The 16,791-nt window shown below is 39.8% G+C and overlaps 1 protein-coding gene across 3 annotated transcripts in view; it reads right to left on the reverse strand.

Moving 5' to 3' along the window:
* Window positions 1-2,157: 2,157 nt before the first annotated feature.
* Window positions 2,158-16,791, reverse strand: part of LOC124286383 (plasminogen receptor (KT)-like) — a 66,303-nt gene continuing 51,669 nt past the window's right edge. For all 3 annotated transcript variants that reach the window (XM_046722745.1, XM_046722755.1, XM_046722761.1), the window contains exon 5: window positions 2,158-2,498. In XM_046722745.1, coding sequence (XP_046578701.1) covers window positions 2,377-2,498 — 122 coding nt within the window. In that variant the 3' untranslated portion in view covers window positions 2,158-2,376. The remainder of the gene's footprint in view (window positions 2,499-16,791) is intronic.

The following is a 16,791-nucleotide window of genomic DNA, read 5'->3' on the forward strand; positions in this document are numbered from 1 at the left end:
CTTTTGGTGACAAAGCAACATGGCAAATCTACGCACTCCAAACATGGTAATCATGATGAGACATTTAGCATATTTTTATAATGCAGAAGGTGAGGAAGAGATCTACTTAAAGCCTTTACTCATTATATGATCAAAACAGAAAAATTATTCCTGGGAAATTTTCATCATGTGCCCCACAGGAAAACTTATGAGTATCCCACACTTGTCAGGGGAGACAACTCCTTCCTTGTAAAGACCGCTAGGAGGAAGTACAACACAACTCAATGGATTTTTAAAATGTTATATTCAATTAAACCTGGGGATCAGAAACAAGGTTCAGTAGTCAAGGTAAATCCCTGTTGATCTTAAAGGGCATTTACACAAAAATTTACATTTGTCTTGCACATTTTCAGCATAAAAAGTGTTTGTCAAGTACTTTTTTAGCCAAAACAGTACAGATATCACAAGTTAATTTATTTGTTGCATTGTATTGATTTATATTTTGCACATTTACAAATAGTTGTTCTCTCACAAAACTGTCCACAAAAAAACACACCATGGCTTAAGTCCCATGCAATATGACGTCATTGGTGCCAAACTGATAAACTGATAACTATCTGTGAATGTGCCGGCATTCTAAGTTTGCTACTTAATTTCTACATAAATTGTACAATATATGTCCCTCCTCTTCAACCCTCACTTTGATGGCAAAACCATATCCAAATACATCATGAAGATAAATGCACTTCAGTTTTGAATTCTGTTAGAAATTCGCTTTTCTACGCTATCATCTGCTCATTACATACATCATAAATCTCACCAGTTTTGACAAATTACTACATCACCATTCACATTGTTTTTGCATAATTCAGTGTAGATATATGTCTTAATTTAAATGTCAGATTTTACTGGGAGAATTGAATTGTTAAAAAAAACCATGTTTTATTGTGATCACTGGTATCTTTGTTGTTGTTTGATCAAATCACCAATGGTCATTCTGAAACATCGTCGATCAACCGAGAATCGCTGAGAATGTTTTTGAAAACAAGAATATCAAAGTGAACTTTCTGCCATATATTGCAGAGTGTTTATAAAATTTCATCACACAAATGTTGGTTATGTTTCACCCATTACATCACAACTATATTTCAAAATCAGCTTATCCCTACATTAATTCCTGAATCAGTTCAAAGTCAAATGGCAAATGGTCACCACTACCAAGTGTCTCAATGAAATCTAGAGAAATATATCAGATGTGAAAATGAAGGCCACGCTGGGAAAGGACCACTTGTTTGAAAGGCAAGCTCAGATTTTACAGTGTATCATTTTCTCATACTGTGAGAGATCCGTTCACCTATTCGTTGCACATACTTGTTCATAAGATTTAGAACATGCATGGGAAGATTATTGTAGCAAGAAATAAGGAAATAAAAATAGGTGTATTCCAATGATTTCCAAGATATAACACAACATATTATAGAACTGTTTGAGAGGCGTTCTAGAAGTTGTAAGTAATAGTAATAAGCCTTTATGGAACATCAACTTCTTTATTGTGCAATAGTGATGTGTCTGTATAGATACTTATACCGTGTTCAAGCATTATGCACAATAAAGAAGTTGATTATACATAAAGACTTGTCGTTCCTAACATATTATAGTTTCCGTAAGCATGACTGATGCAAACTCATCTGCCTAAATGCACCAATCATTGACAATGTAACACAAAGCCTTATTACAAGGAGCGATTTTGTCTTGATTGAAGAAACAATATAAACTTGTAAGTATGGTTCATTATTTCGGTTCTATGAATTTATGTTAGGTATAAGACATGTGACCCGGGTGGTAAATTATTTACAAGGTCAAAATTTTAATTATCATGTTGATCCCAGCTACTAAAGTTGATTCAATTGCATTATTAGGCAGAGTGATATATTTTTTTTAAATTGATATATACATACGCTAGTGACAAGATACCAGCTTATGAGAGTTATCGAATCTGTTTAAAAAACTTTTCTGATTTAAGCTTTGATCATTTTTATTTATTAAAGAACATTTTACAACCTCATTTCCACATTACATACCTGATAAAACACAATATTCTTCATTGACATGATTGATGTGACACTGATATGTATATATTTATATATCAAAAGGGGTGACACTCCCTGAAGTGACAAACACTGTAAGGATTCAGAAGTGTGTTCTTGACTATGAACAAAGTGAACTACATCTACAAATCCGATGTTCTATGCCTGGAAACAAATAAGATGGAGCCTCCTCTATGTTGGATGGTGGATCTCTTGTGAGGCCATTGTAAAACATTCTAATTACTGAATGCATTCAAGGCTACAATATTACAAGAAAATACACTAACACTCTGTGTACACAGAATGGTTTTTAAGATGGTCTGTCTTTGGTGTCCTGGTCCAGGCGAGCTGCTTCAATACTGGAAAGTGTTGGTAGGCCATGTGGCAATGCCAACATAATACCTTCTGTGTCCATGATGCGATCAGCCTCTCCTGAAATTCATTAAAACAGTACTGTAAAACTGAAATATTAAACCAACTATAATCCTCTTAATTGGGCAAATTTCAGTGTTGTCAGTCAGTTTCATAGAAGATGTTTTTAGAGGAGGGAATACCTTTTGAGAGAATTTCATGGCATGGTTAAAAGAGTACAGGCCAAATCAAAGTAAAATTCACAGCAACATTATTATTATTGGGAGCACTGTTTAAGTGACGTGTACATGAGACAAATATTTCAGACTCCAATGTTTATCTGTTTTTGAATATTGCTAGACTGGTGTGACAGACATTATATGGATGATGACATGATGTAAATACAGATGACATGTCAAAGTAGAGGATTATTTTATTATTATCTCTGTATACAAGCCAAAGAAGGAAATAATTGTTCTTGGAGATTGAATGTGATTTCATAAGAATGCCAAATATTAGACTCCCTACTATTTGCTTCTCCCTCCCTTAACCCGACTGACTGACTGAATTTGGTTTTACGCCGCTTTAAGCAATATTCCAGCAACATCACGGCGGGGGACACCAGAAATGGGCTTCACAAATTGTACCCATGTGGGGATTCAAACCCGGGTCTTCGGCGTGACGAGCCAACACTTTAACCACTAGGCTACCCCACCGCCCCTAAACCGAAATACTGTGGAAACATCAGTGTTGTTCCCCAAGAACAGTGAAAACATCCAACCACTGCCTTCAACCTAAAGAGCCAGTAACCATCACTCTCCTCCAATCATGTAGTTTCCAAATCATAAGAATTATTGCGGTGGGGTTGGTGGTGTCACATATGAGTCAGCGAGTCAAGGTAAGTTCAAAATCTGATTTTAACTCTAAAAAATACATATTTTACGTTATCCTGACTCAAACTACTTGCTTGAATCTGTCAGTAGGTGGTGAGCAGCCACCTAATTTTGAATTTTTGTACTGTTCATATAAACCCCAAGGGAACATCCAATCTTCTTGAATCTTGATGAGCAAGAAGAAGTAAGTCATAACAATTTTGGGTATTTATAAGACTTGCACATAATATGATTATCAAGACTTAAGACCATCCATATGTTAAGGATAGGTTATAAACATATCTGAATCATGTCACTCATGCTCTGAATTACATAGTAAAACAAGTAGGGCATGAACAGTAACCTGACTTCTATGATAGAACATACATAATACAAATGTAATACAAATATACATGAATAGGTAATGGAAATAACATCAGTGATTACTGACTGACCCTCTTAATTCAAAAGCATGGAAACGATATTTCAAGAGTTGTGTAACAGTGTATTCACATTTAGAAGACATAAGATGTACAAATTTTCCATATGATGGATTAGTGTAGAAATATTTATCGATAAAATATAGCCGTAATGCTGAATATGAATTACATATAAATAAAGAAATTATATTAATTTTCGATGAATATTAACCTAATCATTGTGGGCATCATCTTTTGGCTTCTGTATTTGTATGACATCCAGTGTTGATCATAAGCTAATGGCAGCTGCAGCGGAATCTTGTTAACGTTTCTTGATAGGTCTTCTTAACTACTTGCTGAAGGTAAGGTTCTGTATCTTGTACTGATTTGAAAGTTGAATGTTGTATGTTTCGATTTTTGAGATATGTTTTCAATCCAACATTGTTGACCACAGTCCATGTTATGTTATTTGAATTGTGAAATGAAAAATATTTGCGGATTTCCTGCATCTTGTATTATCAAGGCGTAGCCAAATCCATATTTGAAGAGAATGTTCTTTATATATACGCTGCCCAAGATATACGACCAGCTTCATCTAATCTATAGACACCTGTGAAGATCCGGGTTAGATTTGATCTTCAGTAACCCATGCTTGTCATAAGAGGCGACTAACAGGATCGGGTGGTCAGGTTTGCTGACTTGGTTTACACATGTCATCGTATCCCAACTGTGTAGATCGATGCTCATGCTGTTGATCACTGGATTGTCTGGTCCAGACTCAATTATTTACAGACCGCTGCCATATAGCGGGAATATTACTGAGAGTGGCGTAAAACTAATCTCACTCACTCTAATCTTTACATCATCAAATACTTCTATGAGTCTATGTGATCATGGGAGAAAAACATCTTCTTTCAACAAAACAAAAGTAACCAAAATTAAGGTAATGTATGTTCTTTTCAAGTCACAAGGGACTTTTAACTAGTCCATAATAACAGTAAACATGCAACCATAAACAATTTAATTCAAATGTTAACTATTTCTTTTATTATCACAATAAAATAATACCCACAATGCCACTTGATTTCCTGAGACAACAGAACATTTCAGTACACCCCTGGCCAGCTGAGTCTCTGGACCTGTCCCTTATCGAGCACCAGGACTAGTATGCATAAAATATACATTGTATTGACGTGTAACCTTTTTACTATAATACACTTAAAAAAAGATGTTATTTTTATTATTTTTTTATATGGGGCCCTTTTGACTTTTTGATGCGGCCCTTTTGACTAGGGGTTTGTGGCCCTGTTGACTTTTCCGTTTTGCGTCCCTTTTGTCATGCTGCCCTTTTGACCTGTTCCCCTTCGGATGAAATGGAGCAATGTTTATGTCAAGCCCAGATTCAGCCATTGACGTTAGCTGTATTGGGACAAGTGTTAGTTCAGACACGGAACAACATTCCCCAAACTTTCTCCAATCGCTTAGCGTTGTCTATGTGTCATGGTTGTCATTAACAATAATGGCGGATACACACAATACTGAATTTGTGAACTGACTTTTGACACCACATCTCTTCAAGGGCTGTCACGATGCCTAATATATCCTCTCAACAATTAAACAATGATTAAGGAAAACATCACAAATCATGTTATTATCTTTTTGCATTAAAAAATGGCACAACATCAAATAATGCACAGTTACTTCATTCCAGTAGTGTACATTGAGTAACGTATCTGGTTTCATCGAAAATGGATAGGTTGACTTTATTATGTTGTGTCTTTGGACATATCACGCCTAGCGTGCATAAACTTGGCTGCATTACCATTGAAACTAATAGATTAATTGTGTTGAATAATAATGAAACAATTCAGAGGTTATATTTTGGTCATTTACTCAATGTGCAACTTTAGTGGAAAATGAACCTTAAAGGCACAATGTCACACATTTTCGACACTATTTTGGTCTGTATTTTATATATTGGGGGATATGCACTCCTTTTTAGCTTCCTATTGATGCAATAAAAGACTTATTATTCCTTACGAATTAACTGAAATCGATAGTTGAAACTTTGAGGTGAACAACTTCCAAACTGATAATACTTGCCATATATGGAATCTAAACGATTGCTCTGTACATGGAAAACTGTCGCACGCGGTGTTGTCAGTGTTTGCCAAACTGGTTTCAATCACAAGTTGTGTATAGGATATTCATCAAAAGCATTCCAAGTGACATTACTCTATGAGGTTCGCTTGAGATAAAATTAGGCTGGTAGAGGGCGTTAGAATCAATTCAATGCAACTTTGCATCAATTCATTCGAACTTTTTAATTTAATATTGTAATCTAAATACTTAACTATTTTTGGAATAAATTATATGGTAGTTTCCCTGAGGGCTGATAGTTAGTATTATTGAGAGAAATACATTGTGCCTATAAAAACTCTTATTAGGCATAAAAGTCTGTTTGGTAAACTTCTGTCTAGCTTAGGCACTAGAGAAGGAATAGAAAGACTCGCTCTGGAGGTCCAAAGCCAGCTTCTGATTATTGTACAGGAATTCAGGTAATGCTCTGATTTTGACTGGAGCGGGGATTCTTCAGGAATGTAATGGATCTGATATCCAGTGCATGTTGCTCGGACAGCCTTGAGGTTGTAGCCAGGGCTTGAGGGATGCAGTTTTCCAAGCAAGATGAGATAGTGATCATGGTGATGGTTTGTCTATAGGTTCCAGCATCCATTCTGTTAACAAAATCTTTCTTTCTTTTATTATTATTATATGTTCCCAATGTTGCATCAGTGCATATACAAATATGTAAACTAACTAATTAATATATAACTAAACAAAGATAATTTTTCAAAAGGGTAATCAGATCAAGATTTTACAAAAGCGGTTGCTGCATACACAGGTCAGGTTTGAATACTGGAAATAATGGATGCCATTTATTTGCAAATTTATTCATTTCATTCTTCCTTTTGGCAATGAAGCTTTCAACAGAAAAAATATCTTTTAAAATCTTTATAAACTTATCAAATTTTGGAATGTTGTTTTTCATAGAACTGACATAAATATGTCTTTTAGCTGAAATGATTATATGATTAAGTAATCTGTTCTTACTTAAGGTACCAAAATACACCAAACATTTTGTCAAATTAAATTTTAGAATCACATAGTTGTTAATGCAAATTTTAAAATCATTCCAAAACTTCTTAGTTTCACTACATTCCCAGTAAACATGACATAAGTTTTCATCATCATCATCATCATCATCATCATCTGTACAAAATCTGAATGAGACACTTTGGATAAGGTTCAGTTTTAAGAGTTCTCTTTTGGTATAGAAAATACCATGTTAAAATTTTAATTGAAATCTAAGAGTTTTACATCATTAATGTCTTGACTGTAAGACTTAAAAATCATTGGCCAATCAAAATCAGTATCATCAAACACATTGTCCCATTTATGACACATGAGGTTATTATTGTTAAATAACAATATATCATAAAATAATCTTGAGCCATGTAACGATTTCAATAAATTCTTTTGATAAGAAGTTAGGTTCATGTCATAGTTACGTATATACCTGTAATTTGTTATTGTATGTTTCCATGATTCAGGTAAATATTTAGAACATATCTATGATCTAATTCTGTCCCTTTTATTACATTTGTTTTTTTCAAAGATTCAAGAGACATCAAACCTTCTTCATCACACATGTCTTTGATGGTTAATAGTCCTTTATTTGCCCAATGTCTGATAATGATTTGGGTTTTTAAAATTATTATTAAGCCATAATGGCTGTGATAAAATTTCATCAATGGTCTTTTCATCTATGGTAATTTCATACAAGACATATTCCATGCTTTTAAAACATCTTTCCAGTATGGATTATCAATTTCAGCAATATAATGGAAATTAGCACCAAATTTCATAATATTATGTAAAGGAAAATTGCATGGATTCCATATTGAGGATTTTCTTAAATAAAGTCTTATAGTAGATAGTTTCAAGGCATTGATAAATGTTTTTATGCCGATGGTTCTTAATCCCCCATGTTTATAATCTTTTTTCAATGTACTTAATTTTGTCATTCCTACAATGCTACTCTCAAACAGCCCCACAGTATCTCTGTGACTTACTTCCATTGTACTGTCCCAGCAGAACCCTTCGGTCTGAATTCAAACATCTGTTTATTGTTCCAAAAGTGAAACTCTCTAGTTATGGGAAGAAATCGTTTGCATATGCTGCAGCCACTGCCTGGTACAATCTTCCCCTTGATGTCCGCCAGTGTCAAACCTGTTCTGCCTTCAAAACAGCTATCAAAACCCATCTTTTCCGCCAAGCTTTCTTCTGATCAAATCTCACTGCGCTTTGAGCATAATATCCAAGTATGGAAAAGTGCAATACAAATCCACTATTATTATTATTATTATTATTATTATTCCAAATAAATTTGTACAATATTTTTCAAGGGATGTAATAAAATATTGTGGTGGGTTTGGTAAAGTATTGAAAATATGAACTAATTTTGAAATAGCTAGTGTCTTCATAACAGTACATTTGCGGATTAGTGTTAAATGTCTTTTTTTCCCACACCACCAATAATCTATTAATTTGCTCTAGTATTTTTCTTTGTATTGATGATCCATAGATCCTTCAGTTCAGCATTAAAATTAATTCCCAGAACATCAAATTCATTTTTGGCCATTCAATATTCAAATCCTGACATAGTTTATCTCCACAAGCTGATTTTGATCTAATCCAGATTGCTTTACTTTTATCAATATTTATTTTTAGTCCTGACATCTTATAAAATGTATTAATTGTATCAATAGTAGCATAAAGACATTTTTCTGTACCATCTGAAAACAGTTCAGTATCATCTGCATATTGTCCTAATTTATACTCTTTATCATCAATTACAACACCCGTGACATATTTTCATTTTGCCTTATCATGCATCCAAGGATTTCAGCTACAAAAAGGAGAAGATATGATGATAGCGCATCCCTTTGTCTACAACCCCATTCATTTGAAAAGAAATCTGAGCGATGTCCATTTTGAATAACACAAGATGTTGTATTATAGGTTAAAATATTTATTCAGCGGATAATTTGGGGACCAAAGCCAAACTTTTTTAATACCAAATTAATAAAATCTTCAGAAACAGTATCATATGCCTTTTCAAAATTGTTCAAAATTGATAAACCTGGAATGTCTCAAACATAATGTCATACTGTAATCTTGTGTTTTCACTTATATTTGTAGCAGGTATAAAGCCAGTCTGATTTTCATGTATAAGAAAATACAAAGTTGTTTTTAAGTGATTAGAAAGTGCTTACTATCTTATTCAATGAATTCAATAAAGTTATTGGTCTCCATTTTTTTAAAAGGGTTCTGTTTTTGTTTGGCTTAGGTATACAAGTAATGACACCTCTTTTCATTGTAAAAGACATTTGATTTTTATCAGAAATATCTTTACTAAATTTATAGATGCAATATTTAAAGGGCAAGTTTACACAAAAATTTATACAAACCTGTAGAGGTTATGAATTCTTTGAAGAAAGTCCTCCTTGGGGTACATATAAGCATTTAAATGTCCATTTAAAATCCCACGACAGTTGTAACTATTTTTTATAATAAAATATTTACAAAACAAAAACTCATTTTTGTCATGTGAGACCACCCCTACAGGGCCCCCTCGGGGGCCCCCTACAGCCAAGAGCAGGTAACTCTAGCCGTCAACCTCGCACCACGCTTTTCATGCTGAACATATCAGACAGAATGAGGGGAGGCGGGTGGCTGTACCCCAAGGAGGACTAATCTTCAAAGAATTCATAACTGCTACAGGTTTGTATAATTCTTTTTCAGAATATAAGCATTAAACAGACTCCCAAAGACAAAGAAGCCGGGAGTGGTATTCTGTCTGACAAAGTGATCCATAGATAGTAACAGTCTACAACCGTATGGAAATAGAGAAAATTACACTCACCTAGTCACCTGACCGCTGATGTCAATCAAGGCGGGCGGCGTGACTTAGGCGTGGACCCCTACTGTCATAGCCTATATGCCGATTGGCTGATCGGATATTACATCCCCAATCAAACCCAACCCCCCGACCTAAGTTCGGAGGGGTGCAAAAACCAGGAACTCGCCAAACCAAACTACTGTCCATAGTGCACAGCTCGTCAAGCGTGGAAAATGGAAAGTAAAGGTCAAGGCACCGATCACCAACGGATATCAGGACTAAAAACCACCACCAAATACCGTCACCGATAAAAAGGGGATGATAGAAACTCAACACCAAGTGCAGAAATGGTCAGAGTAAAAATCTGGAAAGCTCAATCGGCTTGAGAGGTGCTACTCTGTCCACTGCGGAGAACCGTTTGGCCAAACCGAGCACGCTCACGTGAGTGTTTGTCCAGCTGATAATGACGGATGAACGTACTCCAAATAGCCGCTGAGCAGATCTCCTCAATGGGCAGAACAGCAGCATAAGCTTTGGAGGTAGCTACTGCACGCACCGAATGAGCTTTCAACCCCTCGGGGGTGGGGGGTGGGGGGGAAGAATAAGCCCTTGTGTATGTAAGACATACAGATAGCAGACACAATCCACCTTGACAAGGTTTGTGTATTCGCCGGATGAGCAGCCTTGCCGCCGCTGTAGCAGCAGAATAGCTGTCTATTCTTACGGATGGACGCCGTTCTCTTAATATACGCTTTTAATGTCTTGCGGACGTCTAACACATGAACCTTACGGTTAGTGTTACCAGACAACGCAGGAAGCGGGAAGATCTATAGGTGCCGTAATATGAAACGCACTATCGATCTTAGGGCGGTACGAATCTGGTAAGCGGATACTTACACGATCCTTATGAAACACGGCAAGCTCCGGGTCCGATGTCATAGCATGTATCTACCAGATGTAACCGCTACTAAAAATGCCGTTTTCCAACTCAGCAGCTGGAGAGTCAAATTCGCCAAATCTTAAAAGAGAGGAGAGGACTGGACATCCCATGTGGGACTGGACCAACGGACGACCGGACGCAGTCTGTCCACGTCTGCTAGGAAGCGCTGCACCAGAGGGTGTTTCCCTAAGAGGGCACCCTCGATGGGAATGTGGAAGGCTGAAATAGCCGTGTAGTAGCCTCGGATAGTAGACGCAGCTAAGCCGGACTCTAACCGAGACTGTAAAAACTCCAACACCTCAACTACAGTCGAAGAAAAGGGATCGAGAATCCCTCTATTTCCACACCAGCGCGCATAACAGGCCCACCTATCCTCATACTGTATGTGAGTCGAATCCCTCTGCGAAGCCAGAATTGTCTCTGCAACTGGTATAGGAATTCCGCTCACTTGTAGGCGATTCCGGACAAAGGCCAAGCCACCCACTGAATCCTGGGATTTGGGTGTGGTGCGCCTTCCTGGAATAGTAGGTCCGGCCGCATTGGTAATAGTACAGGAGGCTGGACGAGCAACCTGAGTATTACCGGCAACCAGCGCGCTGAGATGACCACAGAGGTGCGAGAAGCACTAGTAGTTGGGCTGGTTGGGTGGCTAGCTGCGATAGGACCCTGGAGATCAGCGGTATTGGTGGGAAGGCCCACAGAACCCTGTCTGTACAATCGAGCTGGAAGGCATCAGAGGCGATTGCTCTCGGATCCGAGATCCGTGAGCAGAACACCAGAGTTTGGTTCGTCACCCCAGAGGCAAACAGATCCACCTGGAACGACCCGAACAACTGGGAGATAATACCGAATATCTCCCGGTCGAGTAACCACTCGTGAGGAGCTAGGATACGACATGAGAGCGCATCTGCACGAACGCTGTCCACCCCTGGGAGATAAACAGGCATAACCCGTATGCTGAACTGATCGCACCATAGTAGAAACTGCCACGCCTCCTGAAGGAGTGACGGAGACACCGTACCGCCCTACTTCAGGATATAGGACATCGACGTTTGGTTGTCCATCTCTTGACGAACCGTAAGGTTCCGAACCTGATCCAGGAACCTGATTCAAACACCAACCGGACTGCTCTCAATTCCAGCATGGACCAAAGGCCTGAAGCTGTGAGGTCACCCAGGACACCCCCCCCCAGCCTGTGAGGGAAGCGTCCGTGTGAATTGTGAGCGTCGGCACCGGGGTTTCCAACGGTAAACCCTTGGATAGATTCTCGGTGTCGGTCCACCACTGTAAGTGAGGAATGAGCCACTCCGGAGTTACCAGAATCTTCTCGTAACTCTCTGAGTGAGACCACAGCTGTTCTAGCGCTTGCTGAACAGGTCGCATCCTCAGGCGCGCATGCCAAACTATGTCCACTGTCGCCGCCATGTTGCCTAGCAACTGAAGCCAAGTTCGAGCTGAGGCCCTGGGGGATTGGAGGAATTGAAACAGAATCCCCTGGACTTTGGGAATGCGGTCCCGAGACAGAGAGACTATGCCCTGTTTTGTCTCGAATCTCGCCCCCAAGAAAACCAGATCCTGGGTGGGAACCAGTTCTGATTTATTGAGGTTGATAATCCAACCCAACTTGGTGAGAGTATCCATCACTGACTGTGTGGAATGCCGACTCAAGTGGGTAGCAAGTGCCCTGAGAAGCAAGTCGTCCAGGTGTGGGTAACAAAAGTTGCCCTGTGCCCTGGCGATCTGAGCTGGCTACAGCATGAGTTTGGTGAACACCCTTGGTGCCGTGGAGATGCCGAAGGGGAGCACACGAAACTGATAACACTTCCGTCGAAAGAAAACCGGAGGTATTTCCAAAACTGGGGGTGCATCGGTACATGGAGGTATGCGTCTTTGAGGTTGATTGACGTGAGCCAATCCCCTGCCTCTACAGATGAGATCACTGAACGCAGTGTCTCCATCTTGAAAGACGGCACCTCTATTAAATTGTTCAGACCTTTGAGATTGAGACCAGGAAATAAGTGGAGAAAAGCCCAGGTTTTCCTGGCCCACCAGAACCATTTCGATGGCTGCCTTGTCCAGCAACGACTGGACCTCGGCACGGAGTATATCTGCCTTCTCCTGAGAGTTCGGCACCGGAGTGAAACGAAACCCGGAGAAAGGAGGAGGGCCTCGCTTCATCTGTGGCATGTGGCCATCCCTGAGTGTGGATAGGACCCAGGGATTTGAGGTGACTTTCTCCCATTCCTGTAGGAAAAGAGTCAGTCAACCGCCTACAGGACGTCGGGTAAAAGGCAGTGAATCCCGACGGTCGACAGTGTAGCAACTGCTTGCATCAAGACCACCAAGGATAGCTTACTGGGAAGCGAAAGATTCACCGGGAAGCCGGAACTCCGCAGGGTCGGGGTCGTCCGAGGTGACAACCACCTGAGGCAGTAGAGCGGCGATGTGTTCGCGCACCTGCCTCAGGGACGAGCCAAGCGAGAAGCTAGCTTCTCCCAGCCGCTCCCGACCCTAATCCTCATCCATGGCTTCCTCCTCCCGCTCCTCCAAGCAAGAGCTCTCTACATCGAGAGTCGGCTCCGAAGGAACAGAAGAAGGGGCCAAGGACAACCACAGGGGATTGAGAAGCGCCGAGAAACCTGGCTCGACCGACCCTAGGCTCAAGGCCGAGCCTGGGTGCCGAGATCCGAGGGAAGAGCTCGCCACGGCGGGATTCCCCAGAGCGCCGGAAGGTATCAAGGGAACCGGCGGTGCCGGTGCTCGAAAACCCACAGCATGGGTGCCGGGAGCCATCGGTGCAACACCTGATGGACCAGCGCCGGTAAGCTGTACTGTACCAGAGCCGAGGCTCGGGTCAGACACGGCTGAAAGAGCGGGGAGGCCGTCACCAGAGCCGAGGCTCGGTTTAAGCGCTCCCCCGGAGGTAGTACCTGTCCCGGAGCCTAAGCTCGAGGTAGGGGTGCCTCCGGCAGAGGTCACCCCTGTCCTGGAGCCTAAGCTCGAGGTAGGGGTGCCTCCGGCAGACGACCCCCGTCCCGGAGCCTAAGCTCGAGGTAGGGGTGCCTCCGGCAGACGACCCCAGCCTGCCACTCAACCCCGAATGGATACCGATCTCCTGCCGGAGACCGGACATTGCATCCGTGATCAGTGAACGTACTGAAGTCATCTGCTGCTGCAATAGAGAGGACACATCTGACAAAGTAAACGGTGCAGGAGTGGAGTCCAGAAGTAGAAGGGGAAGGGGAAGAGGGGGGTTTTATCCACCGACTTGGCCCGCTTACCGCCAACCTTAACCACCGGAGAAGCACCCTTTTTGCCTTTAGGTTTTGGGAGGGCGGGTCCAAAGCCCTGCAGCAAGTTCGTGTAGAACAAAAAGTCCGGAGAGCGCTTCTTAATAGTTTTAGGGGAGAAGGCCTGGCACTTGTGACACTCCTGGGCGTCATGATGCTCCTCAGCAAGGCAGCATAGACAGACCATATGGGGGTCTTTGGGCGGAATGTTAATGCCGCATGAAATGCAAGGCCGGAACTGTAACAAACAGGACCAGATAATGGTAACTGTTGCCCAGTAAAAATGTAGATATATACACATATTTACACACAAAGATAGCAAAAAAGGAAACCGCACGGACGATAACAAATATTTGCCAAACCGCTACAGCAATTTAAACCAGCTTAACATGTATCATGAACAAGCGGAGAAAAAAAAGCAAGCTATGTGTGCTAACATACAACAGCGTAATATACCACAGATACAGTAGTATATGCTAAATTACCAACATCGACTTACCGTATTTCACTGAAAGCGAAAATAGGATAAGGCAGCCTAGCATTATGGTAAACATATACACACAAAACATCCAAGCTGTGCAGGCACCAAGCCTAACACACGCTTGGGACGAATGTAAGCCACATGGTCCGCCATCTTGCCTGCCATTTGTAAGGCTGGAGATGGGAACCGACTGGCAAAGTTATAACAATTTATGAATGAAAAAGTCAGCCTATAAATTCCATCTAGAGCCCGTACGGAAGAAAAGGAACCATACATACAGTATTTGACTCTTTATCACTCATATCCGAAGGGAAGAAGCACAAAACTTCAATGGAACACACGCACGTCTTTCCAGAAGAACGACAGCATGAAAAGTGAGGTGCCAGGTTGACGGCTAGAGTTTTTGTTTTGTAAATATTTTATTAAAAAATATAGTTACAACTGTCGTGGGATTTTAAATGGACATTTAAATGCTTATATGTACCCCAAGGAGGACTTCTGAAAAAGAATAACCTTTTTGTCTTGGACTTTTTCATCATAAAAAGTGTTTGTCAAGTAGTTTTATAGCCAAACCTATATCATAAGTAACTAATTTATGTTTTGCGTTATATCCCCCCAAAAATTCTACATTTACCGAGAGTTCTATGTCCACAATAAACACACCATGGCTTATGTCCCTTGGAAATAATGTCATTGGTGCCTAACCGATAAACGAATGACGTTGTTAGACCTTATTAGACCCATTTCACGCGGTGCAGGTATAGGTGTGGATGCGCAGGCTACTGTTTTAATCAACCTGTTGCCTTGCCGTCAGCTGGCCATGTGGTCAGCTCCACACTGTAAAAATGTTGCAGTTTGAAAAAACATATACATTGAACAAAAAGTGTTACTACGTGACCAAATTGTATAACATTCAACCTGAGTCGGTCGTATTTCCAACAGTATCTTGTTTCACAAAAACTAACATGTATATATATATATATATATATATGCACTACATCTAGCTTGCCATTGGTGAATGTGCTGGCATTCTATGTTGGCTTCTTAATTCCTACATAAATCGTATGATACATGTCCTTCTTTTACGACTTTCACTTTGACATCGATACCATATCCAAATAGATCACGCAGATAAATGCAATTTGCAGTTTTGAATTCTGTTTGAAATTCGTTTTTTCTATGATATCATCCGCTCATTGTAGGGCAAATATACTGAAAAATACATGCATCGTAAATCTCGCCAGTTTTGACACATTACAAAATCACCATTCACTGCGTTTTGCGTAATTTATAGTATGTCTTAATTCAAATTGAAAATTTTACTGGGAGAATTGAATTTAAAACGAAAAAAACATCATTGTGATCATTGGTATTTTTGTTGTTGTTGTTTGATCGAATCACCAATGCTCGTTCTCAAACATTGTCGATGAACCGAGAATGTTTTGGAAAATACGCAAACACAATATTAACGTCAAAGTGAATGTTCAGCCATAACACCACCTTCCTTACACAAATCCCTGAATTCCTCATACAGTTCAAAATAAACTGACAATTAGACTTTATCATCAATACCAATTGTTTCAGTGAAACCTAACGAAATATATCAGATGCCGCGCTGGGAAAGGACCACTTGTTTGAAATGTAAACAAAGTCAATCTCAGATTTTACACTGTGTATCCATTCGCCTACTTGTTGCATACACTTGCTCATTTGTTTTAGAACATGCATGGGAAAGGTATCGTAGTAAGCGATAGTTACATAAAATAGGTGTATTCCAATGATTTCCTAGATTCATCGTAACATATTATAGTTTCTGAAAGCATGACGCCATGACTGACACATGGTTGACACATGGTACTTCTCTTCGTTTCTCACTATTTTCCCTTGCTTACAATGAAAACAAAAAGAAAATAACAACCAGATTGTCAGAATGTTTCGGACTACTTACATTTACTTACTCACATTTATGTATATACTTGGCTTGAAACAACAAAAGTTTCCTTCGAAAAATCCTGCGTACTCCTGATAGTGAACATGTCATTTGAAAAAGTCGCGTCCCGATAGTGATGTTATATGTACGTCAACATTGTTATACATATTTGATATTTTCATTGCGGTGAGGTTATGAATGAAAATACACACCATCAATCTATCCTGCTGCCTTACATTTTCATTTCTTATGATTCTTTCGTATTATCACAAACTTATTTCACGTAATTATTTTCAGTATTAATATCGTTTGATTTGGGACTAGACAGGAGACCAGTCTAAAATCAAGTGGCACCAATTCCGTCATAATCAAAGGACGGTAACTCTGGCCTGTTTAGCGTGGAAAGGCCTCATAATGGCATAACATTTCAGCACTTATTTTGCGGGTTATCCTTTCATTGTAAGAAAAATGAGTGTTTAT

The sequence above is a fragment of the Haliotis rubra genome, unplaced genomic scaffold (genome assembly GCF_003918875.1).
Source record: "Haliotis rubra isolate DU_JTF1 unplaced genomic scaffold, ASM391887v1 Scf110, whole genome shotgun sequence".
Taxonomy (NCBI): Eukaryota; Metazoa; Mollusca; class Gastropoda; order Lepetellida; family Haliotidae; genus Haliotis; species Haliotis rubra.